This window comes from Stomoxys calcitrans, chromosome 1 (assembly GCF_963082655.1).
Source record: "Stomoxys calcitrans chromosome 1, idStoCalc2.1, whole genome shotgun sequence".
Lineage (NCBI taxonomy): Eukaryota > Metazoa > Arthropoda > Insecta > Diptera > Muscidae > Stomoxys > Stomoxys calcitrans.
Window position 1 is genome coordinate 200,966,934 of NC_081552.1, and position 14,458 is coordinate 200,981,391.

The following is a 14,458-nucleotide window of genomic DNA, read 5'->3' on the forward strand; positions in this document are numbered from 1 at the left end:
AGTATGATTAAACCCTTTCCTGCAGAGTTTCCCCTGTAATGCGTTTATAATTCGACCTTTAGGCGGCATATCAACACAATTCGCCAATTGAAATGAATCCTCATTTCCACTAATACGCCATATATTGGGTTGCCCAAAAAGTAATTGCGGATTTTTTAAAAGAAAGTAAATGCATTTTTAATAAAACTTAGAATGAACTTTAATCAAATATACTTTTTTTACACTTTTTTTCTAAAGCAAGCTAAAAGTAACAGCTGATAACTGACAGAAGAAAGAATGCAATTACAGAGTCACAAGCTGTGGAAACATTTTCACATCCGATACGAAAGCGTACTCGATGACGGATGTGTTAATTAAGCCCCAGGTATAAAGGTTGGGACACACCTATCACTTCCAGGATTGATTTCTACCCTCATAACGGCAAATATAGGAAAGCTAGGTCCATACTCAACATCATAGTTTGCCATGATGGCAAACAAAACCCTGTAATCTTGATCCCATAATTTCTGGTCAAATGTTAAAGTCAAAATAGAATGAGTGCGTTGAGCTTTGTTTTTGAGCATCGCGTTGCAACAATGCAACTCTACGCCCAACTTCCACAAAAGCAACGCGGAAAAGTTAAAAAATGTTAAACTTTAACGCGTGAACGCAAGTTATATTCATTTACAGACAGTGGCAGTTGCCCAACAACAAAATATTGAGTGCACTATCTGTCAAAATTGGTGATTAGTGCAACTCTGATTTTGTGTATGCTACTAGTTCGCGCCGCTTTTCGTTTTTTGTGTGTGTTATGGTACTTAATAATAATGCACACACACACACACAACCAAAACTCTTGACAGATAGTGCACTGTACTAGTGCGAGAAAAAATTGTATTCAGCTTTTTACGGAACACTACCTGGTTGTTGTAGTTGTTGTAGCAGTTTGTTGTGTTCCATCTTTCGTCTACTTCATTCTGTTGAGTATCAAGACCCAGGAACTCTGCGACTAAAATGGGGTGCGTCCCCAGGGATTTGAGTCGAGTGGGTCTGGTCGGCCAGTTAAACAGGTGTTGTGTATCGTGCGGTCCCTGGTTACAATCGGGATATATATCTTACACGTCGGCATCAATCCTTGCTATGTAGGAACGCAATTGAGCCAAAACTACTCTGATTTGCCGGGGGAGGTAAATTTCTTCGGGTGCAATGGGAAGCGTCGTTCTCCAAGAAAAACATTCACCGGTGTCTGCTTGACCGCATCTCCTACCGTGTCTGTTTGACATGCCGCTTGATCTAGAGGTTCTCTCTTGTAGCGCTGAACCTCACTCTGTAGATCTACCTTAAGGCTTCTGGGCGGTGATTATCTATCCACAAGATGACGATTTGGATGGTCTCTGTGATAACAGCCCAAAAGGCATTGTAGTTATGTTTTCGCATTGGTAGGATCTTTGTCTCCTGAAGGAGGTGGTCCACATGAGAACTGAGTAGACAGCCTGTCGCAGTAATTATGCCATGCGTGAACGCGAGCGTCATTCGGTGTTGCCATACGAGAAGTACTTATTTTAGTCGTTAAAGTTAAAAATTATTATTATCATTTGTTTGCACAGTTGCATTTTTCTTCGCGACGCGCAACGTTCTCATTCTGTTTTGGCCTTTATCGCTTAATGTTCAGTGATCCCTAGGTACAGATCTCTGTCGTTGGACTACTACCTTGTGTTTAAATATTCAAATTCATATTTTGACAAATGAAATGTTGTATGCTTTCAAGTAGGTCGGGCCTTTCTTTGACATCATATCCGATGTTGCCATACTGCGATAATTGGACTCGTTTTTTGTTGTTGATGTTTTCTTTTGAATGACATTCCCAATAACTCAAAGAAAAATATTGTAGACGGATTAGCAAAGAAAAATATAGTGAAAAATACATTGATTCTGCCTAAAAAAAATCGTGTAATTTGTTTATTCTCAGCGCAAATAAACAACATTTACAATTGTATAGCTTTGAACAATAAAAGAATACTGACATTTTGCAACGGAAGTAGATTTTTTTACGAAAACCATAAACTTTTTTAACTATAGACAAAGAAACTGAAGCAGGCAAAAACTTGCAAGAGGACTAACCATCATCATCATCATCATCAGAAGGAGAAAATACAAGAATTCAGAGAAAAAATCGCAATAAGTACCATAAAAGTGACAAAGTAAAAGTGAAAAGTGATTTTGTTCAAAAGTCCAAGGCAAAGTAAAAAAAAAGAAAAACATCGAAAAAATTGACAAGGTGTTCATCATCGAACAGACAGACACACAAACAAGAATCCAATTGGGAAAAGTGTAGACGGAGCGAGCGACACCCACCTTTGAATACATTTTACGTATCGCTGCGGAAGGACCTTGTTACTTTGTTCGAGTGCGTACGTGCATGTGTATTGTTGCCCTGTGCAAAAGACATTCCTTTGGGTGTTGTTCTATTGCCGGGTTCAGACTTTGCCAATTTTGGACAATTTCTTTTTTTTTCTTCGAAGAAAAGAAGAAGCCAAAGTTTTACATTGGTGCGTGCGTGCGTGCGTGTGCGTGTGTGATAGATAGAATCTAAGCCGAATTTGCAAGGCTATCGAAAGAAACATGGCCAATACCCTGGAGGAGCAACAAAGTCTGCGTGAATGTGAGAATTACATTCAATCCCATGGCATACAGCGTGTGCTTAAGGATTGCATTGTGCAATTGTGTGTCAGCCGGCCCGACAATCCCATACAATTTCTTCGACAGTATTTTCAAAAACTAGAAAAGGTAAGTGATTGCGTTCCCCCCACCCTACTCACTCCATCTATGCTACACATGTTTTCTACACAATCAAAGCATTTAATTGTTTTTAATTGTTATGTCATTTAGAATTTTGCTTTTGCGTATCTACCGCTTTGTAACAAGGGCAGTTTGAGAATTTGTCGTTGGTGAGATTCACAGACTTTACTTGAAAAATAGTCTGATGTCTATGGGACCAAGGGTTTGTGGTGCTGCCAAAACTCGAAGCTCCACACACCCCCAAACATTGTGGTTCCGCAAACGAGACATACTTATGGCGTTGCATTATGGTAATGAATGGAAACGTCTTTGGCTGGTTATAGACACTTGCGACAAATGTTGTCTGCCTGATCAAAATACGTTTCAGCAGGCGGAAATCCAAACTATCGTGGCAATAGAGATCGATTAACGCCTGCACCATATGTGGTAGGCTCGGCACGCGTCATAGGGTGAAGAGCCACAATGAGGTGTTCATAGTTATCCCTAGCACCAAATCTTTTGAGCAGAGAAGCTCATTTGAGAGTCATCGGCCACGTCCACAGGGTTGGCATCAGACACTCGAACCTTTAAATAACCATCATGTTCTCACAGCCCGGCAAGAGACGACTGTGGGCATCCCATGGGTTGGAACTCTGAACTCCGATTTGTGTGGTTGTTGCAGCAGTTTGTTGTGTTCTATCTTTCGACTGCTTGATTCTGCCAAGACCCAGGAACTCTGCGACTAAGATGGTGGGCTCTGGGTCTGAGTCGAGTGGTTCTGGCTGGGCAGTTAAACTGGTGACGTGTATCGTCTAGTCCCTGGTTACAATCGGGACATACATCTTGCATGTCGGCATCAATCCTTGTTGTTGTTGTATCAGTGTGTGGTACACCGAGGCGGCAGTCCGTGCCGATGAGGGTTCCATCAGGTCAATCCGGTATGTACAACTGGCTGCCATGGGATTGTGCATCAATCCTTGCTCTGTAGTAGTTGAGGCGGCTGCATCTGCCGGAACGTATTTGAGCCAGAATTACTCTGGTTTGCCGTTCTCTAAGGATTACATTCACCCGGTAGCCATTTACCGTATCTGTTAGGCCTGCTTGATATGCCGCTTGATCTAGAGGTTCTCCCTTGCAGCGCTGATCCTCATGCTCTAGGTCATATAGATCTACCTAAAGGTTTCTGGGCGGTGGATATCTATCCACAAGATGATGATTTAGATGGTCTCTGCGATAACAGCCCAAAAGGTATTGCTTAGACAGGATGTAGTTATGTCTTCGCACTGGTAGGATCTTTGTCTCCCCATGGAGGTATTCCACATATCAACTGAGAAGACAGTCCGTCGCAGTTGGGAGGGCGGCATTCTGACAGATCTGAATATTATTCCACTGCGTGTCACAAAGTTGACGAGACTACACTGGCGCTGCCTAACTTACCACAGACCGGTCAATTGCTTTGTACATGGTCACCAAGGTTTCTTTGTCTGCAGCACTTGGGGTGCAACGGCACCGGTTTCACCTCACCGACACCGACCGATGATGGAGGCAGTTCTGGCAAACCGAACAGAACCAGGGTCCGGGGTTTTTTTCAATCACGGGATGTGCCTCTCTCATGACAAAAAAGGTTCGAACACGTATACTGAGGCGGCATCCTTGCCGAAGAAGGATTCCATCGGGTCAATCCGGTGCGTACAACCGGCTGCCTTGGGACTGACTGTTGTTGGTGTAGCAGTGTGTTGACAACGAGGCGGGAGCCCTTGCCGATGAAGGATTCCATCGGGTCAATCCGGTACGTATAACCGGCTGCCATGGGTTCATCGTCATTTGAAGAAGATTAGCTGCGAGCTACCGAGCGCATCCACAGGTTTCGGATAATGGAGTGCTTCGTATACGGACTAGCTGCAATCGCAGATGCGGACAATTAGCGATTTTGAGGGGAGAGTCTCAGTGGGAGGCCGGGCGGCACCGGCTCTTGCTTAAATACTAAGTGCCTATGATGCTCGATATGACAAGGCGAGATATTAGCGCCCTAAACTAAACCCCGCGGCGGTCTGTGCTTTGAACTAAAACGAGCTTGCTCATCCACAGAAGATTCGACGAGCATCGCCACTTCCTTGGAAATGTGGCTACAACAACAACAACAATGTGTCTGTATTTGCTCGTCACTGATTTAAAGTACCTTGCTCAAGTCTTTCTTCTAAACCTAATTTAGCGATGATCAGAGAAGGAGTACTCCATGGAGTCCCTCCATTCCTAAACCTCATGATTAAATTTTCCGAAAATATTGTCACATCTAAAACTTTCTCCCTACTCCTGGTTAACAAAGGTACCGGTATTACCAAGTGTTACTAGCTGAACTGAGCCCGCTCCGCTGCGCCTTCATTTTTAAATAAATAGGAAAAAATTTCCCTTGATTATTTTATTTCTGCTTTTTAAGGCTTTTAGTGAAATATGAAAAAATTCCAAATGCCTCTATTGAATCCTCAAAAAACTCTTGCGGAGGATCTTTTGTCCTTTAATTTTGGATGTTAGGTGGATTACTTTCCTTTAAACCGTTTGAGGAATTTTTGGGGGTCGATTTTAAATTGAATCTCCTTTCCCCATGGTTGGTGTATTTACCTATTTGCAGAATTTTGAAAGAAGGGCGTCGTTACAGACATTGGCTCACAGGTTGTGCCCCATATTTCGATGGTTCGTGAATATTTTCTTGTTTGGGGGTGGATGGAGCGGCCTTAGATACTTGGGCCCAAAAGGCTACATTAGATTCGTGCTTGAGTCCCAAATAAGGTTGTCAAAACCGAAATCGAAACCCCGTTAACCGGTTTCAATTGTCTCCACCGAAATCGGGTTTTAGAAAAATGGTCAGAAACCGAAAAAACCGGTTTTTTGATTTTGGGTTCACCGGTTTTTTTTATTTACCATTATTCAAATATTTCGCTAAATAAGTGTTGCGCTGGAGGCCTCCATCGTAGCGCAGAGGTTACGCCTGGGTTCGATTCCTGGCTAGAACATGAGAAAAAATTTTTCAGCGGTGGTTAGCCCCTCCTAATGTTGGCGTTATTTGTGCGTTACTTTGCTATTTAAAACCTTCTTTGCAAAGAGGTTTCGCACTGCGGCACGCCGTTCGGGCTCGGCTATAACAAGGAGGCCCCTAATCATTGATCTTAAATTTGAATCGGACAGCACTCAGTGATATGTGAGAAGTTTGCCTCCGTTCCTCAATGAAATGGTCATGGGCAAATTTGCATTTGCAAGGGTTGCGCTACATGTAAGACGCGCCACGTTTCGATGGTATTCAGTTTTTAAAATATTATTTTAAGATAATAAAAAAAAAATTGTTAAGTGAAAACCCGGTTTTGCAAAATATCAATATTTTTAGTTAAACCGAAAACCGGTTTTCAAAAAGTCACCAATTTCCGACAACCCTAGTCCCTAGGTCGGTTAAAATGTCCTGTTTGGGAATCATTTGGGGGATAGACGGCCCCTTTGATCACCGTGCTCTACTCTCAAATACTTTTCATTTGAACCTCATATAGCCATGGTCGGTAAATATGCCCGGTTTGGGGGTGTTTTGGGGGTGGGCGGCACTTAGACACTTAACCCTGAAAATGGATATTAGATTCCTACTCTACTCTCAAATTCCTTTTATTTTTAGACCCATATTGACCTGTTCGGTAAAATATTCATTTTGAGGGTGGCTTGGGGATAGGGCGGTCACACAACATTTAACCCTGAAAATAGATACAAGGTTCGTGCTCTACTCTAAAATACCTTTTCTTTAAGCCCCAAATTGCCATGGTTAGTAAATAAGTTCTTTGGGGAGTTGTTTTTGGGTGGACCCCCAGAGCCTTGAACCTGCAAAAATATAAGATTTGTGCTCTACTCTTAAATATCCATATTGCCATGGTCAGTAAAAAGTCTTGTTTGGGGGGCGTTTTTGGGGTTGGAGGTCCACGCCGCGCCAATCCTGGCCTTGCAAATAGATTCAAGATTCGTACTCTACACGTGAATACCTTTTATTTGAGCCCCATATTGTCATGGTCACGAAATAAGTCCTGTTAGTGGGGCGTTTTGGGGCTGTGGTACACCCCCAGAGACATGGCTTTGCAAATAAAACGCATTTTGTAAGACGAAATTTTGTACTCTTTCTTCCAAACATCGTATGTGTCTAAAATTGTTCACCAAAGTCACCAGTATTATAATCTGTTTAAATTTATTGGGTTAGTGTTGTTGGATTCCCAAAGACGGCTCCCCTTGGGCACCGCACCTCAAATTTGGGTACCAAATTTTTACAATATTTGTTTGTTTCTCATTCGAGACGAGCTCAATGATGGGAGGTTGCAAATGGAAAACGAAAGCCAAATATAGTAACACACACCAATCACTTTGGGACGCGTTTCGTCTTTTGGTTAGAAGACTTTTCAACCATATTAGGTGTGATGGCTTCAAGGACCGAGCCACGGTATGCAGTATTTGAATCGTATTAATTGCGAAAACGCATCTATGATACAATTAGCACATTAACCACGCTCGACCTGTCTATTAGCAGTACTTTTTCCCAATGCATGTGATTTTGTGTAATGACAAACTTTTTTTTCTGTGGCAATTACACTTCTTCCGTAATACACATGATTCTGTGCATCTGTTGGAAGTTGTATTAAACGCTAGAAGCTTTCAATACAACGCTAGAAGCTTAGGGTACTATAAGATAGCAAACGAAATTTCGCTTGAATCGTACCAACCATATCCGAGATCTGCTGTTTTTCAAAATTAGGTAAAGGGAGAGAGTTTGTCCTCCTTGAGACATCGAAAAATGAATTACCCTATCTTCACCACGGGACCATTCTGCACCATCTATGAAAGTATCAAGAAAGTTTCACGGAACATATAAACAAACCAACATAAATTAATTTTTTTACCCTACACCACCACTGTGGAACAGGGTATTATAACTTAGTTTTATTGTGACACCCAGCAGGAAAAGAGAAAGATCCATTGGTAAGTATACCGATCGACTCAGAATCACTTTTTGATTCGATTTAGCTATGTCCGTCTGTCTGTCCGTCTCTTCGTGTTAATTTGTGTACAAAGTACGGGTGACAATTTTCGTCCGATCTTCTTCAAATTTTATGTAGGAATTGGAAAACATCTGTTCAGATTTGGATATAGCTCCCATATATATGTTCGTCTGATATGGACTAATATCGTATGTAGTTGGTGGGTCGGTGCCAGACTCTGCCCCAAATGTGTATACCAGATTCGTGGTCAACTCCCAAAGATCTTTCATGTGATACCCATTTCATGACGTTAGACATTCATGCCCGTTTCGGGGGTTTTTGGGGTTGGGGAAGCCCTGTGTACACCTTGGACCAAATTCTTATAACAAATGTGTATTCAACTTCCAAACACCATTCATTTGATACCCATATTATTATTGAGACGTTTTGGGAGGTGGGACGCCTCAGACACCAAGGAATAAATTCTGATGTCAGATTTGGATTATACTTTTTAATACCATTCATTTGATACCCATATTGCCCAAAGCGGTAAAAGTGTCCTATTGTGTGGTGTTTTTAGGGGTGGGGGACCCCCCCAACACTTATCGTGACTTTTTTATGCCAAGTTCCTACCCTACGTTTAAATACCTTTCATTTGATACCCATATTGTCCTAATTGGTAAACATGTCCGTTTGGGATAGGGCGTCCCCCCAGGTAATATGACCCCAAAATTGTATGCCAATTTCGTGTTTTTGGGGTTCCATAAGGTGGCATACAAAGTTTCGCTTAAATCGATGCATACATTTACGAGATTGGCGTTTTTGAATATGGGGGTAAGGGGGAGGGTCCGCCCCCTCTTCGGATAACTAAAAATGTAGTACCCTATTTTCAGCGGGGGCACAAATTCTACTATCTGTGAAAATTTCATAAAAATCGTTTTAGCTTTTTGTTTTGGAGTCTATACGGAACAGACAAACAAATAAATAAACAAAGCGCAAAGGGGAAACCACACCTCATAAACTCCTCCTAAACCACACCTATATGCCGACTATATGTAGCTCAAATGAGAGATCTAATATCCAAACTCTAATGGGTGGACCCTCCCCTTACCCTATTTTCAAAAACGCCAGGTTTCGGAGATGGGTGGGCCGATTTAATCGAAATTTAGATTGTTTATTATAACTCAAGAACAGAAATTTGGTATCCTTATTTAGGGTGGAATAACTAGAGGGCCGAGCCACCTCCAAAGCCCGCCAACTAAAATATAAACCAATAATGACAATATGGGGCTCAAACGAATGGTATTTGAGACTAAAGCATGTATCTGATATATCTCACCTTCAAAAATACTCCATATCTCCATATCTTATTTACCGACCATAGTAGCAGTATGAAGCTTAAATGAAAGCTATTCAGGAGTAGAGCACCAATGTGATATCAACATTGGCGCTAAATATCTGAGGGTCATACCAGCCAGTAAAGGGCTCAGATAAAATAAAATAGTGAAAGAAGGCGCAGCGGAGCGGGCCCTGTCCAGCTAGTGTACATATAAGCTTAGCTCGTTAGTATACAAGAATTCTGTCGGTGCTTGGCCCCGACACTCAAACCACAAAATGTGGTGAGAGTGCGAACTCCTATTACTACCTCATTTCCTGTTTGTTTTGCCATCCTCACCAATCGTTGCAGCTCCGACGTGGGTGGCCATGTCGCAGAGTGAAAGAAGTCGCAGCGCAGCGGATCCTGTCTAGCTAGAGTACATATAAGATTAAGTCGTTAGTATACAAGAATTCAGTCAGGGATTGGCCCCGCTTTTTATTGTAGGTACTGGCCCATAAAATGTGGTGAGAGTGCGAACACCTATTAGTACCTCATTTCCCGTTTGTTTTGCCATCCTCACCAGTCGTTGCAGCTCCGACGTGGGTGGCGGTGTAGCAGAGTCGATAGGAAAATAAAGTAATGCCAGATATGATCAACCGTCTCCCTGTCTCATCATTGTTCCATCCGACTTTGACAACTCTGGTGAAGAATAGCTCAGGTCCTTGGCCGAGTTCCAGTGTTAGCATAGAATAATTGGTTTTTGATATGGTTGAGTCTAGAAGCTTGGTATGTGTAGTCGTCTCGCCCCGCGGAGGTTTACCAGGATGGCCTCAATCATTGATCCTCCACTCCATGGGCTTCTTGGGAGTGGATGATGGTCTGTGTTCTGTTTAGATCCCTGTTCTGTTAAGGCTGCATTGAGTTTCCTGTCACTGCACTGTCTGCTGTTTCAATATTAGGATCTTTGCCTATGTTAGTCTTCCGAATCTTGAGAAAGTCGGTGATGGCACCATTGACCATTGTCGGCTCCCTATTCGTTAGGCTGTACTGATTCTTCTGTCCCTGCACTGCCTGATGTTTCAATATTAGGACCTTTGCCTATCTTAATCTTGCCAATATTGAGAAAGTCGGTGATGGTCTCGTTATCGGCCCCCTGCTCTTCAGTCAGTTTTAAGTCTCGTGTCATTGCTTTGTCTGATGTCTCAATATGGGGTTTTTTTTGCCAATCCTAGTCTTCCCAATCTTGAAGAAGACAGCATTGGTCCCGTAGAACGTCATGCCTTTAGTCTTAGCCAAACTTATAACGGAGACTGTACAATGATCACCACAAGGAGAGTTCCTTCCTTCTTCCTCCTTGTGGAAGACCTCCCACTTCTCTGCAACCAAACCTTGGTTTTGCTTGTCCAAGAATCCCAACATGCGTTCCGTCGCAAGTTTACTGCCCCATCCTATGATGAAGATCGTCGCCTTTGTGAGCTAGGGCATGTCCATCTTCCCCACCAGGTTGCGCCCTTCCAGGGAGCTTTTTGACGGTATCAATACATTCCGCCGACGCAAAACGCAGCGTAAAGATGTCCCCTCTCTACTGGCAGCTCATTATTTGTATGGACCCTCTACTGAAGTCCACAATGTTTGAAAATCCGCTCGTTAACCAGATCCTCCACATGGGACCGATGATTTGGTGGAATCCTACCGGATGCACTGCCGATATTGATGACTGCACAAATCAGCTCATCTCTGTTGTGCTTCCTTGCCACTCTGGTGTAAGAGGGCGGCTCCTTACAATTCTCAGCTACCATCTTTCCCTTCCGTGATAGCTTTGGCCTCCTTTTGGAATTCACAGTTCTCCATGAAAATTCAGGGGCCGTGTGCGCTTCCTTCGTTACTGTTCCGACTTTGTCTCCCTGCGCAGGACACTGTCGGGAGTCTCCATTGCGGGAGGGCTAGCTTGGTTTACCAGAGTACTTGAAAGCGGGGAGCTCTTCTTTTTCAGTGTTTTAGCAGTTTTATGGTCTTCGGGAGATCTGATTCTCTTTCATGTTTCCTTAGAAGTGTCTACAATGTCAGTTCTATCCCTACCAGCCGGTGCATACTTCTCGGGCTCCTTCATCGTGCACCGGATTGCTTTCTTGGTCTTCTTGTGAGTTTAGCAACGCCCTCGCTCACTACTGCCGTCATCCCGCTGATCTCATATTTCGATTCGGCTGCAATGCCTGCAATCATTGACACTGTCGATGTCTGAATCCGAATCGAAAATAGCATCTATACTTAAAGGCTGGGGATGAACTGCGCATGCCTCTGGGTTTTTTCGTCTCTTCCTCATTCGTTAGTTCGACGACTGGTTATAGGCTTCAAGGCACTTACATCTATTGGAGGCTAGGACAACATGCAACAGTCTGATGCCACCACCGCAGAAGTGGGTCTTTGGAGTCGATTTTGAGCCCAGTTCGGAAAGGCTTTAACATTTTTGCGAAATAGGTGATACCTATTCCGAGGTACAGATATTTATGGATTTGGTGGTGGCATTTACGATTCAAATTCATCCCGACCGAACTTAAACCTCTCTCACTTATTACACCCTCCACTATAGGATGGGGGTATACTAATTTCGTCATTCTATTTGTAACTCCTCGAAATATTGACATTTTAAGTCGATCTAGCCATGTCCGTGCGTCTGTCTGTCGAAAGCACGCTAACTTTCGAAGGAGCAAAGCTACGAGCTTGCAATTTTGCAGAAATATATCCTATTAGTGTAGGTCGGTTGGGTTTATAAATGGGTCATATCGGTCCATGTTTTGACATAGCTGCCATATTAACCGATTTTGGATCTTGACTTCTTGAGCCTCTGGAAAGCGAAAATCTTATCTGATTTGGCTGAAATTTGGCATGACGTGTTTCGGTATGACTTCCAACAAGTGTGCTAAGTATGGTGGAAATCGGTCCATAATCTGATATAGCTGTCATATAAACCGACCCGTGGTCTTGACTTCTTGAGCCTCTAGAGGGCGCAATTCCTAACCGATTTGGCTGAAATTTGGCATGACGTGTTTTGTTATGACTTCCAACAAGTGTGTTAAGTATGGTGGAAATCGGTCCATAATGTGATATAGCTGTCATATAAACCGATCTGGGATTTTGACTTCTTTAGCCTCTAGAGGGCGTAATTATTATCCAATTTGGCTGAAAGTTTGAACAACGCTGATAGGTGATACCTATTCCGAGGTACAGATATTTATGGATTTGGTGGTGGCATTTACGATTCAAATTCATCCCGACCGAACTTAAACCTCTCTCACTTATTACACCCTCCACTATAGGATGGGGGTATACTAATTTCGTCATTCTGTTTGTAACTCCTCGAAATATTGACATTTTAAGTCGATCTAGCCATGTCCGTGCGTCTGTCTGTCGAAAGCACGCTAACTTTCGAAGGAGCAAAGCTACGAGCTTGCAATTTTGCAGAAATATATCCTAATAGTGTAGGTCGGTTGGGTTTATAAATGGGTCATATCGGTCCATGTTTTGACATAGCTGCCATATTAACCGATTTTGGATCTTGACTTCTTGAGCCTCTGGAAAGCGAAAATCTTATCTGATTTGGCTGAAATTTGGTGTGACGTGTTTTGTTATGACTTCCAACAACTGTACTTAGTATGGTTCAAATCGGTCCATAACCTGGTATAGCTGTCATATAAACCGATCTGGGATCTTGACTTCTTGAGGGCGCAATTATTATCCAATTTGGCTGAAATTTTGAACAACGCTGAAAAAATCTCCAACGTACGTGTCAAATGTAGTTCGAAACGGTCTATAGCCGGATACAGCTCTCATATAAACCGATCTCCCTATTTTACTTATTGAGCCTCAAGAGGGCGCAATTCCTATCCGATTTGGCTGAAATTTGGCATGACGTTTTTCGGTATGACTTCCAAAAAGTGTGCTAAGTATGGTTTAAATCGGTTCATAACCTGATATAGCTGTCATATAAACCGATCTGGGATCTTGACTTCTTTAGCCTCTAGAGGGCGTAATTATTATCCAATTTGGCTGAAAGTTTGAACAACGCTGAAAAAATCTCCAACGTACGTGTAAAATGTAGTTCGAAATGGTCTATAGCCGTTACAGCTCTCATATAAACCGATCTCCCTATTTTACTTATTGAACCTCAAGAGGGCGCAATTCCTATCCGATTTGGCTGAAAGTTTGAACAACGCTGAAAAAATCTCCAACGTACGTGTCAAATGTGGTTCGAAACGGTCTATAGCCGCATACAGCTCTCATATAAACCGATCTCTCTTTTTTACTTATTGAGCCTCTAGAGGGCGCTGATTTGGCTGAAATTTGGTGTGACGTGTTTTGTTATGACTTCCAACAACTGTACTTAGTATGGTTCAAATCGGTCCATAACCTGGTATAGCTGTCATATAAACCGATCTGGGATTTTGATTTCTTGAGCCTCTAGAGGGCGCAATTATTATCCGATTTGGCTGGCGATTTTACAACGGTTTCTCCCATGACCTTCAACATACGTTTCAAATAGGGTCTGAATCGGTCTTTAGCCTGAAACACCACAACAGAGATACCGGGAAAAGAACTCGACAAATTTGATCCATGGTGGAGGGTATATAAGATTCGGCCCGGCCGAAATTAGAACGCTTTTACTTGTTTTAAATAATGACTCACCTGTTGCCACTGGGTAGTACTCATATGGCAGACTAAGGGACATAGTACAACCTACTATTGTGTCTTTTGATATCATAGCCAAAGGACGACTGATTGGTTTTTGATTTGCCAAAGGATTAAAACTGCAAGCATGTTGTTCTTGTTTTAGAAATTGCCATTATTTGACAAATCTGCTCTATATTGCCCAGAGGTTTTATTACGTGTCTATGACTAATTTTTCGAAAAAGAAACAAAGAATAATGGAAATAAGAGTGTTTGCCAGATAAGGCATGACATCAAAAACGCAAACAAAGTATCGGGACATATAAAGGAAAGTGCATTCTACTTGGCTTATCCATAGGGCAGTTTTGTTGGTTGTCCTGATCCTTGAAACCCAAACAAAAAAAAATGGAACAGTGTGGCGCAAAAGAAGGCAAAAAAGAAATTACAACCAACTACCTTATGAGAACCGTGTCACTATTTATTCTCTGAGAAGATGAGTACTTTTATTTGTCAAACACTGTATAAATCACATGCATATGGATGAAGGAATAAACGAGTGAGCAAAATACGTTCAATATCAGCTAAATATTTACAATCAAACGACCGGACAAACAAAAGAGCAAACCCAGAAGATAGAGTCATTCATAATAGTCGAGTTTTAACATACCAATATCTGTGAAATATCCGTGTTTTTTGCAATAAAACTGGCTGAACCGGGCCC

At 42.4% G+C, this 14,458-nt stretch overlaps 1 protein-coding gene across 1 annotated transcript in view; it reads left to right on the top strand.

The window, feature by feature from the left end:
* Nucleotides 1-1,863: 1,863 nt before the first annotated feature.
* The window catches only part of LOC106088605 (cAMP-dependent protein kinase type I regulatory subunit), a 178,939-nt gene continuing 166,344 nt past the window's right edge, over nucleotides 1,864-14,458 (top strand). The window contains exon 1 of the mRNA XM_013254195.2: nucleotides 1,864-2,766. Coding sequence (XP_013109649.1) covers nucleotides 2,602-2,766 — 165 coding nt within the window. The 5' untranslated portion in view covers nucleotides 1,864-2,601. The remainder of the gene's footprint in view (nucleotides 2,767-14,458) is intronic.